This window comes from Dendrobates tinctorius, unplaced genomic scaffold (genome assembly GCF_039654945.1).
Source record: "Dendrobates tinctorius isolate UK_male_01 unplaced genomic scaffold, ASM3965494v1 ptg000241l, whole genome shotgun sequence".
Lineage (NCBI taxonomy): Eukaryota > Metazoa > Chordata > Amphibia > Anura > Dendrobatidae > Dendrobates > Dendrobates tinctorius.
The window spans coordinates 5,216,882-5,235,587 of NW_027361908.1; the positions used below are offsets into that span (position 1 = coordinate 5,216,882).

The 18,706-nt window shown below is 41.2% G+C and overlaps 1 protein-coding gene across 3 annotated transcripts in view; it reads right to left on the bottom strand.

Annotated features, from left to right (window-relative positions):
• CDK17 (cyclin dependent kinase 17) overlaps positions 1 to 18,706 on the bottom strand; it is a 273,841-nt gene that overhangs the window by 23,415 nt on the left and 231,720 nt on the right. For all 3 annotated transcript variants that reach the window (XM_073556929.1, XM_073556930.1, XM_073556931.1), the window contains 4 exons: positions 11,120 to 11,214; positions 5,399 to 5,461; positions 4,652 to 4,775; positions 2,774 to 2,894 (listed from right to left, as the gene is read on the bottom strand). In XM_073556929.1, the coding sequence (XP_073413030.1) occupies positions 2,774 to 2,894; positions 4,652 to 4,775; positions 5,399 to 5,461; positions 11,120 to 11,214 (403 nt within the window). The remainder of the gene's footprint in view (positions 1 to 2,773; positions 2,895 to 4,651; positions 4,776 to 5,398; positions 5,462 to 11,119; positions 11,215 to 18,706) is intronic.

Here is an 18,706-nt window from a genome sequence, read left to right on the forward strand (position 1 = left end):
ACTACATCTCCTGGGCAGGGGAGGAAGAAAAAGAGTATACAGACAGGACAGCAGGGGATCTCAGCTGATTCTCTCTGTGAGCCAAAATATTTCACTGCCTGTTTTTAAGCAATGTTTTACTTCAAAGAATCAGCTGTTTACCTGCTGTAATGTCTGTAGACTTTCTTCCTCCCCTGCCTAGGGGATGTTATATGATCAGTCTATGTTACTGCACGGTCAGACACAGCCATTACACAGTACACAGCAGGGGACATTTATAAGATTTTCTCAATACAGGAACATTTTCTTTTAACACATCCAATTGTGGAAATTATTATTCCAAGATCTATGGATTAAAATGAACTTTGTTCGTGGGAATACCCCTTTAATTTATACATCAACTCACGTTTGACACCAACTTAAAATCAATATCTCAATATCTTCTACTGTATGTGTTCTTGCTTTCCAGAGAAATCAACGTTTAATCCACAGGCAAATAAGGCACCTAAGTGCTTTTAGTGTGATAGAGCACAAGAGACTCTGGCGCCAAATGTTCCTTCTCCCCCTAGGACCAGCCTAATGGCCTCTTTAGCTTGATTGATTGCTTACCAGCTGTGTGACACTAGGAACCAGGCAAGGGAATCAGATAGTGAGCCATCAATCAAGATAAAGAAACTGGTGACTGGTGGGGAAACTACTTTGGGAGGAAAGGCTAGGAAAGATCCTTCATGCCCAGAAAGCTTAATGGTTTATTTGCATATGAATTAAAATGCAGATTTCTTGGAAATACAACAAACAGAAGATGTAACAATGTCAATGTATTTGGTTTTTAATGACCCGCCTGCTGATATACAGGGGTTGGACAAAATAATGGAAACACCTGGAAACATCAACAAAAGTTAGTTTAATATGGTGTAGGTCCACTTTTTGCGGCGATTGCAGCCTCAATTCTCCGAGATATGGATTCATACAAGGTGTGAATTGTTTCCAAAGGAATTGTAGCCCATTCTTCAGTTAAAACACCCTCCAGTCCTTTGAGCGACGATGGCGGCAGAAATCGACATCTAACTTGAATCTCTAAAATCGGCCATAAATGCTCAATAATGTTGAGGTCTGGGGATTGTGGGGGCCAGATGAGATGCTCAACTTTATTACAGTGTTACTCGTGCCATGCTTTAACGATTCTAGCTGTATGAATTGGTGCATTATCATCCTGAAAAATGGCGTTCCCCTCCAGGAACAGTGCTTGAACCATAGGACGCACTTGGTCGCCCAAAATGCCTAAATAATCTCGGCTGTTCATTTTTCCATGAAGGGATATCATTGGCCCGGCGGATCTCCACGAAATAGCACCCCAGATCATCACAGAACCTCCGCCATGTTTTACGGTTGGGAGAAGGCAGTCTGGATGGAATGCTTCTTTCGGCTGTCTCCAAACGTACACTCTGCCGGAGGTCGGAAATAGGGTAAACGATGATTCGTCTGAGAATATCACGTTTCCACTGCTCGAGGGACCTATTCTGGAGGTTTCTACAACAGTCTAAACGATTGGAAACATTTGTCATTGAGAGCAGCGGTTTTCTAATTGCAGCTCTTCCATGGAATCCAGATTTGTGGGGCTCCCGACAAACAGTTTTCATGGAAACTGGGTTCTGTTGGTGTTCATTGAGCTCAGCAGTGATTTTCGGAGCCGTGGTCTTGCGATCCTCTCTCACAATTCGCTTTAGAGTCCGACGGTCTATCTCCGTCAACTTCAACTTTCGCTGGGCCTGTGCTTTGCTGCGGACGTTTTTCCTTCTATTTCAAACGCAGTCATTACTTTGGAGGCAGTAACTCTTGACACGCCAAGCATTCGGGCACTTTCTGTTACATTAGCGCCTGCTATACGAGCACCAACAATTTGGCCTCTTTGAATATCCGAGAGGTCTGCCATTGGTATCAGGTTTTCATCAATGTTCTTACAATTTTGCAAAACAAACAGTTAATTTACATACACATATTACATAACACAAATAATCAACTACAAAACATTACCATATGTAACAGTTTGCATGTTTATAACATGTTCGAAGATTATGATGCCAAAATGTTAGGTGTTTCCATTATTTTGTCCAACCCCTGTATGTTTTGGGGAAACGAGGAATGTTCAATCTGAGGGTACATGCACACACTGCGGATTTGGCCGCGTGGATTTTGTAAAATCCGCAGGTAAATCTGCAGGTCAAAAGACCTGCGGTTTTACCTGCGGTTTATCACCTCTACAATGGAGGAGATTGTAAACAGCAGCGGAATCCGCAGAAAGAATTGACATGTCAATTCTTTTTGCGGTTTAGAAACCGCAGCAAATCCGAGCGGAAAAATCTGCACACACCCTTAATGTCAGATTCCCATTAAGATACTTTCTATGCTGAGAGACAAATGTTACTACCATTTAGATTCATTGAGATTTTTACACTCTTCCATTATGATGACTGTATGTATTTTAGTATATTCAAAAAGGCACCAGTGTGAACTTTGCACAAATATTTTTTAGGTGGTGTATATCTTTGCTTCTGCTTGGAAAGGATTTTTAGCTTCAAAAATATGATCGTCATGCATATTATACAAAGTTTTATACTTTGAGGCAAAGCCGCATTTTCCTCTTTTTCCTATATAAATTATAGAGAGGAGGGGGTGCAATTAATATATTTATACTCCAAGTAAAGTTTTTATTTCTGCATGTTTACAGTTGTCCAGAAATCCTAGCCAGTGAAAGGATTCATTTATGACAATAGAAATGCATGGCCATACTTACCACATGTCAATTTGTGTTGAATATTCAGAAGACCCAAGGAGGACGTCAGGAGGCCTGTACCATAACGTAACCACCTCATTTGAGTAGGTTTTTGTTGGGACAGACTTTGCTCTTGCCAAACCTTTATGTTAATGGGAAGAAAAAAATAAAGTTAATATGGCAGGAAATAATATTCCTACCCATAATCACGAGGTATCATTACAGAATACTGTACTTCTGCGTTGTCATTGTCTAACACATATTGATCACTAACGGCAGGTAAAGGTCGGAGTCTCATCTATCATAGGATTGAATTAAATGGGAATAGCCCTTAAAGGTTGTGTTATCTGTTTTGAGTCAAGGTATTTTCCTTGCCTTTCTGGCTCTTAAAACAGATATTAGTTGTTAAAATAAAAAAGTTAAATCCCCACCAATGATTTCTGTTGCAAACTGAGGGACATTGTCTGTTTTCAACCATGTTGGGATATATCCCAAAAATGTCAGAACATTTCTAAGTCCAAATCGGTAAAACTTCTTCTAAGTTGAGAAACCATGTTTGTTTACAACATATGTTAAAAATCAAATGCCACTTTAATTTTTCGACCTTTACTATTTCTAGGGGGAAAGACAGCATTTGCACTGTATTCGACATTGTGTAGTAAACAGGCTGCCCTTTTCCAATGACGTTCACTTCTCTTAGAGCAGAGGACAACCGAGAGTAGCAAACGCTTCATTTCAGCAAATCATTTTCAACAACTGTCATTAGTGTTATGTAACCAAAGCTTTTTGTCCACAATTTAAAATGATCCATGTTAGAGTCAATCATCTGCAATAATGTGTGTGATCACAGTCCATTTCAGAGTCATTGTTTAGACAGTAACAACCCCCCAGCATCAATGTATGTTAAAATGACGCTTGCGTGGAAGTTTGCTCTTGCTTACGGTTCAGTAAAGAATATATTCAAATGAGCATCTTAAGCATCTTCCTTCACAGATGTTCAGATAATGGCTGGACTTAAGGAAAAGGACAAAGAAAAACAAATCTCTAAACTGAATCAGGAGTTAAGTAAGGGCCAGCCAGTGCAATCTAATTGAAAAAGAAATCCAATATTAAAAATCCTTTCTGGAGCTAGAAAAAAATAATCCCCACATCAGACAGAAAGCTGTACCTGGTGTATGGTCACTTCCTCCTGTCGGCATATTACTACTTTTAATTCCATGCATATTAAGTGGAAAAATGACAGCAGAAGTTCCACACTAGAGGCGTTCCCGGACATTATATTTTTGTCAGGTGCTAAGCAGATGTGTTGAATGTACGTGCTCTGCCTGCATATTTACAGCGCTACACAGGATTTTCTATCTTCCACTGATATACCCACCACTGTGGTTTCTTTCTGCTGTTTTGGTGGATGGGGTATCGCGAGTGACGTCAGCTTATTAGGCATGATGTGCTGAAGAGAATTTCCTTTTTCTGCTTATGCCATGGAAAGCATTTCAAGTCATGCACAGATAAAAACAGTTTCTCTTCAGGGTTTCAAGGCTATTAATGAAGCTGACGTCAGTAGGGAGGCCTCAAACACGGAGTCACAGAAGCAGCAGACCTGTAACAATGCCTGGACAGAGCTAGCACTATATAATAAAGGTTTTATGAGAGAGTTAGAAGTAAAAAGCACAAGACAGACGGAAAACAGAACAAAAGGAGTAATGTAGTTCAGGGACATAAGAGATTAATACCAACCTCATGACTCAGCAAAAATCAATATTAGGGTCAGAAAACTCAATATATAGCAACATACATCTGACTGGAGGGGAAATGGAAGAATGGTCTACTTGACAGTGGGCATATAGCAGTGTCTTGTTTCAATGACTAAAGCAATTAAGAGCAATGCAACCAACTTACCGAAATCTGCTAACTTCAGTTCCCCCTTTTCATTGATGAGGAGATTCTGTGGCTTTAAGTCCCGATGAAGAACTTTTCTTTTGTGACAATACGCTAAACCTCTTAAAATCTGGTACAAGAAAATCTATTGGGAAACAAAAAACATATATCGGCTTTTCATTCCTGCATTGCAGAGCCTAATGAGTAACCGTCCTCCCTTCCATAAATCAACAGCCATGAAAATGGAAACTGTCATATCTTTTTAGAGATTTCTGCTTCTTTCACCTCCTGGACTCATTTTTCATGGGTAAAGATATAAAATCAGTCTTCAGTAAAGACGGATTATTCCATTATTGAGATATGAAATGGTTGCTTAAAGGGCAGGAAAATTTCCAAAATTCATGAAATCATTAAAGGTCTTGTGCAACTAGAACATGGCTGACATCTACCAGAGAAAGAAACTTTGTTTAGAGAGCAACACACAGCTGCTACATTGCCGCCCGCATAATGCAAGTGAATGGAGTTGCATTGCAATCTAGAGCATAACATGTCAAGTGAAGTCTTAAAAGTTGGAATTAGTTGGATTTTTTGGACTTGTCACAGGACCAAGGGGATGGGGCTGCAATGTGACCCTATTCACCTGCATTATACAGCAATGGAGAAGCTGCACAGAGCCATCTTTGCATGCATGACCTGTGTTGTGGCCAAAGTCTAAAGCGTACTTTAATCATAGTCATTTCAGATTAACAATTCAGGTGTTTCATGTACCTTAACATTGTGTATGCTCATAATGTTCCCACAGTCATCCATATATTGCTTCAAATCTTTGTCCTAGCAAGCAAAGATATAAAACATTGGTCACCAATCACATGATTCATAATTATGGGATAAGACAACATTTCTTCCTTTAGACAAACATTTTGAAAAATAAAAACAAAATGCATAACCTGATATATAAACCATCATACAGTCATCAAAAGGTTATGTATATACACAAATGTAAATCTGCATACACAATAAATGGGCATATACTGGAGACACCAGAACAAAAGGATTTGGGTATTCTGGTTACAGGTAAGCTGAGCAGCAGTGCTCAATGTCAAGCAGCAGCTGCAAAAGCAAACAAGATTTTAGTGGGTACAAAAAAAAAAGAAAATCCTCTGACCTAAATGTGTGATTACGCCTCTATAAATCACTTTTAAGGCCAGTACAGACTTGTAAGGATTGATTTTAGGGCTCCACATTTTTTATAATCAAAAAATGATTTTATTGCGGTATAAACATGATGTAGGAAGTACTAGATCACATTAATACATTGGTAATTACAAAACATAAAACACAGCAGCAAACAGCAGATGAAAAAAGCATTAACGTTAGATCTTGAATATAAATGAAAACAACCCCTTAGCCGAACATGGTTTTTCCAACCCCAACAACCCCCCCACCTGTGTTTAGCACAGAAACATTGGTCCTTATTATTGCAAAGTATAGAGAAGTTGTCTCTCTGACAGTAAAAGACTTATCCAAGAACAAACTTAAAGCCCTAGCAAGGGCTTCAGATACTACTGTTGGCCATCTAATACAGCCTTCCCCACTGCTTTCCAAATTTGGCTATGACTCCCCTATTAAAGTAAACATTTTTTCCATTAGAATAGTAGTATTTGGGCACTGGACCACTAGGCATTTATAGGCAGTTAGTTGAATGTTATATGCCTCACTTGCCATCCTACCTATGCTGTTCCATAATTCCTTAAGTCTGGGACAAGACCAGAGCATGTGGACCAAATCTGCCCACTCTTCACTACATCTTGGATATTGGTCACCAAATCTAAGGTTCATCATTAGCATAATTTTAGAATAAATTGGAACTTCCCTGCAGCATATTCATAGGCACCTTTCTAGGGGATTCCAAATTACTTTTCCATTATTCCGCAGAAATGTGCCCTAAATCTCTTTCCCATCGAGACCTAATCAAAACCAAAAGATACCCTACAATATTGGCTAGCAAAAATTTGTACAATAATGAAATCAAGCCTCTAGTCGCTTTAGCTTGTATAACCTAATCCGAAAGCCCGTTATTAACCCCTTTACGACCTTGGATGTATAGGTACGTCCAAGGACGTTGTCTCCAGCTGTTTACTGCGAGCTCCGGCGATGAGCCCGCAATTTTACCAACATATGTCAGTTGCCCTTAGCAGCCACAGGTGGAATCGCGATCCACCTGTGACTGTTAACATGTTAAATGCCGCTATAAATCTCTGACAGTGGCTTTTAACATGATCACGCCGGAAGCGCATCCAAACCCCACCCATTGGTGCACTTGTCACATGACCATGGGTCACCGCTCATGGGTTGGCATCACAACCTGGGATTTGCAGGTCACCCTCCCCCCTGTGGTTGTCATTGCGGGATAGCTATGAACACACCACCCAGAGGCCAGCGCTCATATCAGGTGATCATTTTAGCTACACACTGCAGGGCTTCAGCTCCCATGGAGACTACTGAAGCAAGTGAAAAGTAGAAATAAAGTTTAACAAAAATTAAGAGTTTAAATGACCCTCATTCAAAATAAAACAATTAAAAAAAACCCCTACACATATTTGGTATTGTCGCTTTCCAAACCGCCCGATCTACCTGTAAATAAAAAGAATCCGATTCGTAAACAGCGTAATGAGAAAAAAACAAAACGCCAAAATTACTTTTATTGGTTGCCGCAACATTGCTTTAAAATGCAATAATGGGTGATCAAAATATTGTACAACAAAACCTAATGTTATCAAATTCTGTATGAGACCTGTGGGTTCAAATGCACACTATGCTCCTCCTGGATAAAATCCTTGAAGGGTGTGGTTCAATTGTGGGGGGGCTTCCACTGTTTAGGCACATCAGGGGCTCTCCAAATGTGACATGGCGTCCGCTAATTATTCCACCACATTTTACATTCAAAAAGTCTAACAGTGCTCCTTCCCTTCCGAGCCCTGCCGTGCACCCAAACAGCAGCTTTCCCCCACAAATAAAGTATTGACGTGCTCAGGGAAAATTGCACAACAAATTTTGGGGTCCATTTTCTCCTGTTACCCTTGTGAAAATAAAACTTGGGTTCTACAGTAATTTTTTTGAGAAAAAAAGTTAAAAGTTATTTTTTTCCTTCCACATTGCTTCAGTTCCTGTGAAGCACTTGAAGGGTTAATAAACTTCTTGAATGTGGTTTGGAGCACCTTGAGTGGTGAAGTTTTAAGAATGGTGTCACTTATGGGTATTTCTGGTCATATAGGCCCCTTAAAGTCACTTCCAATGTGATTTGGTCTCTAAAAAAACATTTTGCTGGAAAAATGAAAAATCGCTGGTCAACTTTACACCCTAACGTTACAACAAGAAAAAATATGCTTCAAAAATTGTGCTGACGTAAAGTAGATATGTGGGAAATGTTAATTACGGTACTAACTCTTGTGTGCCATATCTCTGATTTAAGGGCGTAAGAATTAAAAGTTTGAAAATTGCTAAATTTTCTATTTTGCCATTATTATGAAGTACAATATGTCATGGAAAAAAAAAAAAAAATCTCAGAATCACTGTGATCCATTGAAGCGTTCCAGAGTTATTACCTCATAAAGGGACAGTGGTCAGAATTGTAAAAATTGACTTTGTCGTTAAAGGGAACCTGTCACCCCCCAGGCATTTTTAACTAAAAGAGCATCTTGTGCAGCACTAATGCTGCATTCTGTCAAGGTGGCTCTTTTAGTTGGGGTCCCTTCCACCGCTGAAAGAATCGTTTTTATAATTTGACACTCATACCTCTAGTTTGTCCGGGGGGCAGGTCTTTACCCCAGACACAGACGCTGCACAGCCATCAGTCATTTGCTCCATTCTTCTAGGCGCCGTCTCCTCAGCGTTCAGTTATTTAACCAGCTCCTGCACTGTAATCTTGTTTCTTGGGCAAGCGCAGTGAGCGCTGCCCGTCCACTGACATCACATGATGTCTTCCATCTCGCATCTGCGTGGACGCGCGGCCCGAGTTCCCGCCCCGCAGTGTGAATAAATCAGAAGAGACTGTGGGGTGAGAAGGAAGACATGTGATGTCAGTGGACGGGCAGCGCTAACTGCGCATGCCCAAGAAACAAGATTACACCGCAGGCACTGGGTACATAACTGAACGCTGAGGAGGCGGCTCCCAGAAGAAGGGAGGGAATGACTGATGGCTGTGAGGAGTCTGTGTCCGCGGGGAAAGACCTGCCCCCCCGGACAAACTAGAGGCATGAGTGACAAATTATAAAAACGATTCTTTCAGCGGTGGAAGGGACCCCAACTAAAAGAGCCACCTTGACAGAATGCAGCATTAGTGCTGCACAAGGTGGCTCTTTTAGTTAAAAACGCCTGGGGGGGGTTGTGACAGGTTCCCTTTAGGGTTAAAATTGTCTCAGTCATTAAAGGGTTTTAGATGACTGTCACCAGGTTTTAGTACCCAATTTAACAGCACTATGTGGAGATGCAGAGCCCATCTTCAACAATGTGGCACTAACTGGGCAGCTTACTACAATTTTAATAAAACCACTGTTTTATCAGCAGGAGGAAATACAAGTCTGCTTTTCACATTTTTTAATGATGCTATACTATACAGTGACATCTTAGAACATTAATGGAGTATAATGCAGATCACATGGACATTTTATAATCTTGAGGTATCTTGTTTGTGCAGGATAATGCACCTGCCAACAAGTCTTGTATTACCCTGCATAAAGTCAATGAAATTGGGTTTAAAATTGTTGATTATCCCCTATATTCTCCTGAAGTGGCTACATCTAATTATTTATTTCCAAAAACTTAAAAAGTGCACAAAGATTAAAATTTATGTGAAATGACATAATTGGTGCTGTGGTCTCATGGCTTGCTGAATAGGAAATCTATTTTTTTTTTTTCTGAAGGATTATAATGACTTTCTAATGCATTGAATGCATAGAGTTGAAAGGCGACTATATTGAATAAAATAGTATTACTTTGAAAACATGTAGTGTTTTTTCTAGGCTAGAGCAACTATAGATCAATACTCCCACAGAAATTATTAGGGACTGAAAATACATGACATGGAATATGTGGAAATACGTTTGTGTGTACAAACACCCTGTTGTGGAGTTTGAAACCCTAGTCATGTGTGAACCACCCTATACACCTATAAACTCTTTCCTATGTTGCATACAAATCACTAGTGAAGAGTCCACTGGGTGTTGCAATATGAAGAAGTGCTTGTCATATCCATGAGTTGTAGACTGATATAAAGCGTTGTCCCCAATACTAGAATCGGAAAAGTGTCGTCAATAGGCTGCAGCTCAAGAATTTATTGAACTATTGTTCCTAGTTGTAATCAATAAGCGGTTAGGTTAGCCATAATACATCATGGTTACACATAAGCAACAACCTGTAATTTCTATAAATAAAAGGATCCAGAATAAAATGGGTTAATACCAATAAACACCACTGACTCAAACAATTCGGTCAAGGGCAACAGGTATACTCCAAGATAAAATTGTATACAAGAAGAAAGGAAGGAGTACAAACACCCATTTAAAAATTTATCAAAAAACTATTTTCCTTTATTATAATGACATCATATTCAAATAGTTTAAAAGGATTATATGGACAAAGATTTAAAATTAAGAACACAAACAGAATTAAGATCTGAGACAAACACAGATTATGTATGGACCGGGAATTTTGAGACCTCAAATGATCACCATAGTATAATGGAGTACTATAATATATATAATTATTGTAGCTGTACTACGCTCTGACAACCAAGATCAAAAATACCACACCAAAAGCGAAGCAGCCTCCCGAGGAAGCCGACGCGAAACGTGCGTTGGGGCTGCGTGGTCTGACGGCACATAGGGATCTATATGGGTAAGACCTCTTTGCTAGCACTATAATATTGAATGGTTAATATTGGTGTTTTTACTTTATTGTAGCAATAGTGGCAGTCTGGTTTAATCATTGATTTTAGCTACGCTTTTGGTGTGGTACTTTGATCTTGGTTGTCAGAGCGTAGTACAGCTACAATATTTATATATATTATAGTACTGCATTATACTATGGTGATCATTTGCGGTCTCAAAATTCCCGGTCCATATATAATCGTGTTGGTCTCAGATCTTAATTCTGTTTGGGTCCTTCATTTTGAATTTTTGTCCATATAATCTTTTTAAACTATTTGAATATGGTGTCTTTATAACCTTATAATAAAGGAAAATAGTTTTTTGATACATTTTTAATGGGTGTTTGTACTCCTTCCTTTCTTCTTGTATACAACCCTGTAATTTCTGCCCCAAAACGTCCATATCCCTCCAGGTTCTCTTTACAGGGCACAACAGCACGAATAAGTACCGATCACCCAGTAAGCCATGCTCGCCTGATAGTTTAATTTCTTAAATACAAATCTTATATTCAACAAAATCTACAGTTTGCATGAAGACAGGAGGAAAAGCATTCCATACATACCAGGTATTCAAAGACCAGAGTTAATGATTTATCCGTGTGAACAATATCATGTAAGGTGACAATGTTTGCGTGCTTTAGGTCCTTCAATAATGAGACTACAGAAGAGGAGAAAAAAATATTAGTGGCCTTTTAGTGCATTGTCATATATTAAGCTGATTTACATGTCATCATTTATCAAGTCACTGACAATGTGTTAATGCCGATATTAGAATTAGTTTACATGCACCACTATTCTACGGTGTACAAATATTTAATCCAAGAAATCACAGAAGTTATTTGTAAAATACACATATAACATATGTTAGCTGTATATAAAGTGGCTTGCAAGCGTATTCACCCCCTGGGCATTTTTCATGTTTTGCTAGCGCACAACCTGGAATTTCACTTTTTTTTTTTTTTTTTGAAGTTTTGCATCAGTTCATGTAAAGAATTTTGCTTCAACAGTGAACATTTAGTTTTATTTTTATTGTGAAGCAAACAAAAAATAGGACAAAATAATTGAAAACTTCATTATGCATAACTATTCACCCCCCGAAAGTCAGCACTTTGAAAAACCTCATTTTGCAGTAATTACAATTGCAAGTTGCTTTGGATAAGTATGAGCTTTCTACATCTTGCAACTGAGATTGTCCATTCCTCAAAGCAAAGCTTCTCTAGCTCCTACAACTTAGATGGGTTCCTATAGTGAACAGCAATCCTCAAGTCTGACCACAGATTCTCCATTGGATTAAGGTGGGGTCTTTGACTAGGCCACTTCAAAACATTTACATGTTTCCCTTTAAACCACTCGAGTGTTGGTTTAGCAGTATGTTTTGGGTCATTGTCCAGTCTCAAATCACTGACAGGCAGAAATGGTTTTGCTCAAGAATATCCCTGTAGGGACTTCCGGGAGGTGGAGATTGAAGATGGCCGCATTTTAATAGAGCTCCCTGACGGCAGAATTAAATCCACTGCCATCACACCGCTAAGCGGGTAGCAGGGATAAGGCCCGGGCTCAGGTTCCCCCGATAGCGGGGCCAGCTCTCCGGGAACTCCGGAGGTCCTAGGCGCAGGCAGCGCTGAAATCCACGCGACAAGTGGCCTCTAACAGAAGCGGCTGCAACAGGCCGCACTGGAACGCAGAGCACACGCTGGAGTACCCCACGCCACATCACCGGATCGCAAGGTAACCGGGGCAGCTACATACCTGCAAAGGAACAGGAGCATGGACCAGCATTTAGAGGCATAGACTGCAGATGAGCTGCCCTCTGCTGGACGTGGGAATAGTGGTTCTTTGAATGTGAGGCAGATATTCAATAGTGACGCCACTACCAAATTTACACAAGCTCATTAGGTCTCTTTTTCACTATGGAAAAATTCGTAGCCAAATCCGGAAAATCAAATAGACCCTCGACTAGGTACCAGAACACTACCTCCCCACCTAAGATATCTGCTGAAGCAGAACGGGAGGATACGCAATCAATTGCTCAGGCCATTACAGATATTCTAATGCCGAAAATAGAATCTCGATTGGTGGCATTTCAGTCGACTGGATGCTACTGTCACCCAGGTTAACACACAAGGGGCACGCATAACAAAGAATGTCAGATCTGGAGGACATATGTGGCGCCCCCAGGAGTATGGTCGCCACAGTGGCATTACCTTCCTCCTAGGGAGGGTGATGTCACGCTTGGAAGCAATGAAGGGTCTCTCTATCAGGTAAATCCAGCACACAGCACTGTTCACACTCCAGGCCAGCAGAGGGAGCTCTGAACCAAACTGGGGGAGGAGCTGCTCTCTGGGGGCCAGGAAGGGGAAGTTAGTCAGTTCTGTGAAGAGGGCAAAGTGTGTGGATGTGGAAAAGAGGAGCTGGAGGATTGAGGGGAATTCAGGCCCACTTCTGGCTTCAAGCGCAAAGTTGTATGGATGCTGATGGTCCTACAGCAGAAACCGGAGGAACAGAAGGCTGTAAATGCTCTGTTCCCAACTAAGACTCGGAGGCACAGCAGTAACGTGTGTGAGCCAGAAGAGATAGAAGGCTACGGCTTCCTGCCTTACGAGGGGCGTTGTAAAGAGAGCAAGCAAGGGGGACTTCAGTGTAACTCAGTACTGCAAGTACCTCTAGGAAGGAGACTACACAACCCATCTGCATAGAGAGATTCCTAAGTTGCTTCCAGGCTAATCCACTCCTGTTCCATCGGTGATCTGGATCCTGGACTGCACTGACAAAGCACAGTAAAGGTAAAGGAAACTGCACCCTGTTGTGTCATTGCCTTCTTCCTGCAACTCCTTCAGCACTGCTACATCTCTGTGCCTAACACTGCACCCTCTCCTTCAACACCTATTACTACTGCCCTGGGACTACAGCTCCACCTGTGGGGAGCTTCAACATCATTGCTGCACCACACCATCTGTCCCAGAGAAGCTACCCTGCAGCGCTGGTCAGACTGACCAGAAACCACAGGTGGCATCACGAATCATCTCAATAACTTTATCCCCATCACTCTACCCCCTTTACATTGACTGCCTGAGGCCACGGACCGGGTCACTGCCACTGTTACATCTCCCAATGAAATCAACGGGCCCGGCACCAAGTACCCTACTGCCTCCGGGGCGGGTCACAGTTACAGAACTCTCCGGGAAGATAGACCGGAGTGGTCTCCTCGAATCGATTAAAACGCCTGATTTGACGGGAATAGTGTCAGAATGGCTCTCGAAGGCACTAAATTTACCACTGCATTCAGGTTCCCTCAAGATCGAGAGAGTTCATCGCCTGGGCCCTCCTAGGAATGATACGGACTCTAGACCACGTCCGGTAATCTTCAGGGTCCTGGATTTCCAAGATAAAGTCAGTTTGCTATCAGTATACAGGAAGAAGCAACCGTTATCCTATGATCTTCACAAACTGTTTCTCTTCCAGGATTATTCGGCTGCAGTGGCAGCCAAACGTAAGGCTTTTAATCCTGCATGTGCCATTTTGGTGGGAAAAAATATTTGTTTTGGGCTACAATTCCCTGCAATTTTACGCTTTTCTTTGAATGGGAAAAACGGGATCTTTACAGAGCCGGAAGAGGCTTTACAACATCTTCAAGCAGATAGTCAAGCTGCAGTGCAGTCCTCCGATGAGACCTGATGAATGCAGTTGATGTTCTTCACCATTTTGTCACCTAGCAGGGTGGCGTCGCTTTTGTTGCTTTGTCACTTTGCTGCATTTGTGTTTTATCTTGTTGAGATATTAATCTCTTTTCTTCAAGCAGGTCCTCACTCATAATTACTTTGAGCATGGTTCTTTGCGGATTCAGATTAAGGGTGGGGGGTTCCTGCATGTGTTCATCGCACCTTTTTGTCAATGTTGCCTCTACGCCCACTCGCTGGGATGCGTGTGGGGTTCATACGAATCTGATATTATTCAGGGAGGTTACACCACGTTCTGGTATAGGTGAAATGATAGATAACGGTAGTACTTCTCTGTCCACAATGCATTCATTATATTGGTGCTCTTGGAATGTGAATGGCCTAAACATTCCAGTCAAGAGAAAAAAAGGTTATGTATTACTTACAACGCTCTAATTTCCATATAGTTTTCCTACAAGAAACTCATTGGGTGAGGAATAAGCATCCATCTTTATTTAGCAAAAACTACATATTGTGTGCTGAGGCATCGTATTCCAAAAAACAGAGGGGGGTGGCAATACTTATCAATAAATGTCTCAATTATGATATCTTGGATACTTGGGAGGATCCAATGGGGAGAATTTTAATAGTCAATATAAAAATAGAAGGAGTTTGCTATATCCTGGTAAATGTCTACGCACCTAATGGCCCAGATTCGCAGTTTCAGACTCAGTTACTCTCTAAGTTGGCAGGTTGGGACACAACCAATTTGATAATTGGGGGTGGGGGGACTTTAATGAAGCACATGATATGTCTATGGATAGAACAGGATTACACAACCATGGAGCTACAATACATGAAGGTCTCATCCAGAGGCTGATGGATCACTTGGGGTTGACGGATATTTGGAGGTGGCAGCATCCTACTGATAAGGATTTCTCGCACTACTCATGTTCATAATACACGAGATTAGACTATTGGTTATTGGGCTTAGGGTACCGTTACACCTAGCGATGCACCAGCGATCCCGACTAGCGATATGACGCGGTCAGGATCGCTGGTGCATCGCTAGGTGGTCGCTAGTGAGCTGCCACACAGGCAGATCTCACCAGCGACATCGCTGGGGACGGGGTCGCTACTTACCTGTCAGACGCGGCGATCCTGCGTCCTCCCGCCCGGCTCCACGCGTCGCTCATCGGCGCCACAGGAAGCGCCGCAGGAAGTGGCCGACGAGGAATGGTCCAGGAGCTTCTCGCGCGACCAGCGATAATCAGCGGGGAAGCCGGTCGGAGGCAAGTATCACATGCAGCGATGTCGCTAGCAATATTGCTGCAACGTCACAAAATCGCTGACTTTACAGCGATATTGCTAGCGATATCGCAGTGTGTAACGGGGGCTTTATCGATGGTGTCCCTTGTTCTATCGACAGATATCTGATCACGCCCCGGTGGTTTTCAAATCTAGATTGGTAAATCCTCCATGCAAGGAGAGGTGGTGAAGGTTTCCCTCTTATCTATACTCGTCTGATGATTTTAAAGCTTATTTGCAGATGTCGTGGAACACATACAAAGAGGACAATAGGGAGCACTGTGCTGATCCTCATTTACTTTGAGCCGCCTCTAAGGCAGTTTTAAGGGGACAAGTCATCTCCTATGTCGGGAATAAACGGCAAAAATTATTAAAGGCCACATTAGCAGCTCAGGAAGAATTGACCGAGGCATATAAAATTTTTTAAATGTTCTAATACCCCCGCAAATAAACAAAAATTCATAAAGGCTAAAGAGACTGCTGAAAATATTGAGCACAAGAGCGTTGTACAGTCTAGATTATCAAAAACAAATACTTTAAATGGAGGAACAGGCCGGGGAGGTTACTGGCCTCTCACTAAACCTTTTAGAGAAGCAACTAGGATTACCAGAATTCGGAATCAAAATGGCATGGCCATAACGGATAATGAACAAATAATAGAGGAATTCAGACTATTTTTGGATCTTTGTATGCAGGAGGGGGAGAGGAGATTATTGAGGCATCATGTTTCTTTGGGGATGGGGTGGCTCCTGGCATTACGGAGGATCAGAGAAACCTGCTTAACTCACCTATTACCATTACAGAGGTCCTGTCAGCCATTTCTACTCTTAAGATTTCTAAGGCACCGGGTCCAGATGGTTTTAGTGGAGAATATTATAAGATCTTAGGCCCATGGGTAGGTCCACACCTAGTTGAGTTATTTAAAGGAATCATGGAAAAGGGTTATATTCCAGATAGATTTAATGAGGCTTCTATTAGGCTTCCTAAGCCTGGGAAAGATCCATTGCAGGTGGAGGGATACCGCCCAATCTCACTGCTCAATGCAGATTTTAAACTCTTGACAAAAATATTGGCAACTAGAGTACAGCAGATTATTCCAGAGTTAACTTCATCACATCAGACGGGGTTTGTACATGGGAAATCTATAACCTATAATATAATAGCAATAGGTACTATATCTAGTTGTAGAGTCAATAAGAGCAAAAGGAACATAGTGGTGGTTCTGGATGCAGATAAGGCCTTTGATAGAGTTTCCTGGAATTATTTACATAAGTTGTTGGAGCTCAGAGGGTTTGGGTCATGGTTCTGCAATGCTATTAATTATATAGGGACCCCACATCTAGGCTTTTTATAAACACCCTGTTGGTGCCCTTTGCCTTTCGGAGGGGCATGAGGCAGGGATGCCCATTGTCTCCATTATTGTTTAACTTAGCATTAGATCCTTTGTGGAGAACTCTTCAAAATATGCCGGATTTTCATGGGATTCCTACAGGGAACACGGAAACAAAATTATTGGCTTTTGCCGATGATATTGTTATCATTTATTGCCAACCCAACGTAAGCTATCCCAACCATAATTTCGATAATCGAAGAATTTGGACATCTTACTGGCTTTAAAATAAATTATGTCAGAAGCATTAGTGATATTTAGGGCGGGCAGAATAGCTGAGAGCTGGTATCCCTTTCAATGGAAGAGCGAGTCTATTGGATATCTGGGCATTAGACTCCCAGGGGATCCACAAATTGTATTGCCTTAATTATAGACCCATTATTAATAAGGTTACTAGTCTCGTCAACTCCTGGAAACATTTTATCTTATCTTTTACTGGGAAATGTCACTTAATTAAAATAATTTTTCCTAAATTATTATATTTATTTCAAACATTACCACTTCTGTTATCCAAATCAGAGATTAACCTATTGAATAGGACCTTTCGACAGTTTATATGGGGAATGGGGGGCTGTTCACGCATTGGGTTATGTAAGTTACAACTCCAAAGATCTGAGGGGGGTATTAACCTCCTTGATATTGCTAGATATAACTTAGAAGCTAACTTGCGATATGTAATAGATTGGATGTGGGGAACATCCCACTTCGCCAATACTCACCTAGAGGGGCAGATTTATCCACATATATCTTTAATGGCATTGTTACATCTGACTAATGAAGAACTCCCTGATGAAATTAGAGATCATCCGATACTTTGGCAAACTATTCTGTCCTGGAGAAGAGGGAGGAAATTGTGTAATTTGGGAGGTAGATTGTCACCATTCCAGCCTTTTCTAGGTAACCCACTATTTTTGAAAGGTAAACTGCCTAAAATCCATGAAATTATGTCACAACAAAAGTGTGTTTTTGGGGTGGATCTATTAGACCATAATTTCTCTACAATCACTTGACGAGGCGGTATCCCGTTATCCTGTATTTGGAGGACAACCGTTCTTATTCCTGCAGGCACGTAGTCTGGTTCTTAGGTTTGTGGCTAGCAGACAGAGAGAACAGGCGATAAATTGGACACTTCTCAGAACGGGTAGGTCTCATTTGGTGTCAACTAGCACCATATATTCCACTCTGCGGAAGGAATAGTCTTAGGATGCTAAAACCTCGGGTCCGGCAAGATGGATAAAGGATATGGAGGGGTTGGAGATATATTAGAAGCTACTGAGACACAAAGGAAAATTATCCCATATACCGGTAATAGTTATACCGATATGGCCATATTATTATCACATAGAGCTTATATTACCCCGTACGTCCAATCCAAAATGTCTCCTACAAATTCTTATCAATGTGTTAAATGTGGTTTTCATAATACTGACATCTACCATCATATGTGGGGTTGCGCCAAAATTCAAAAGTTATGGCGTGATATTCACTCTGAGTTACAACAACTGAGTGGTTTTGAGTTCCCTCTGACCCCGCAATGGGCTATTTTTTAATATTCTAGAGGAGACCCCAAGAGTATTACCAAAGCACACCAAGGCCAAGTTAGTGATTTGGGCCTCAGCAGTAAGAAAAAGTATATTACATCAATGGTAAAACTCAAATGTTCCGTCAAATCATTAATATTGACAAAAATTCATTTTCTGTTTAAAATGGACTAGTTGGAAACCTTGACTAAATGAAAAGTTAACAGAGAAGTTTTTCACCAGATGGTCGTTTCTTATTCCCTCCTTGGATACAGA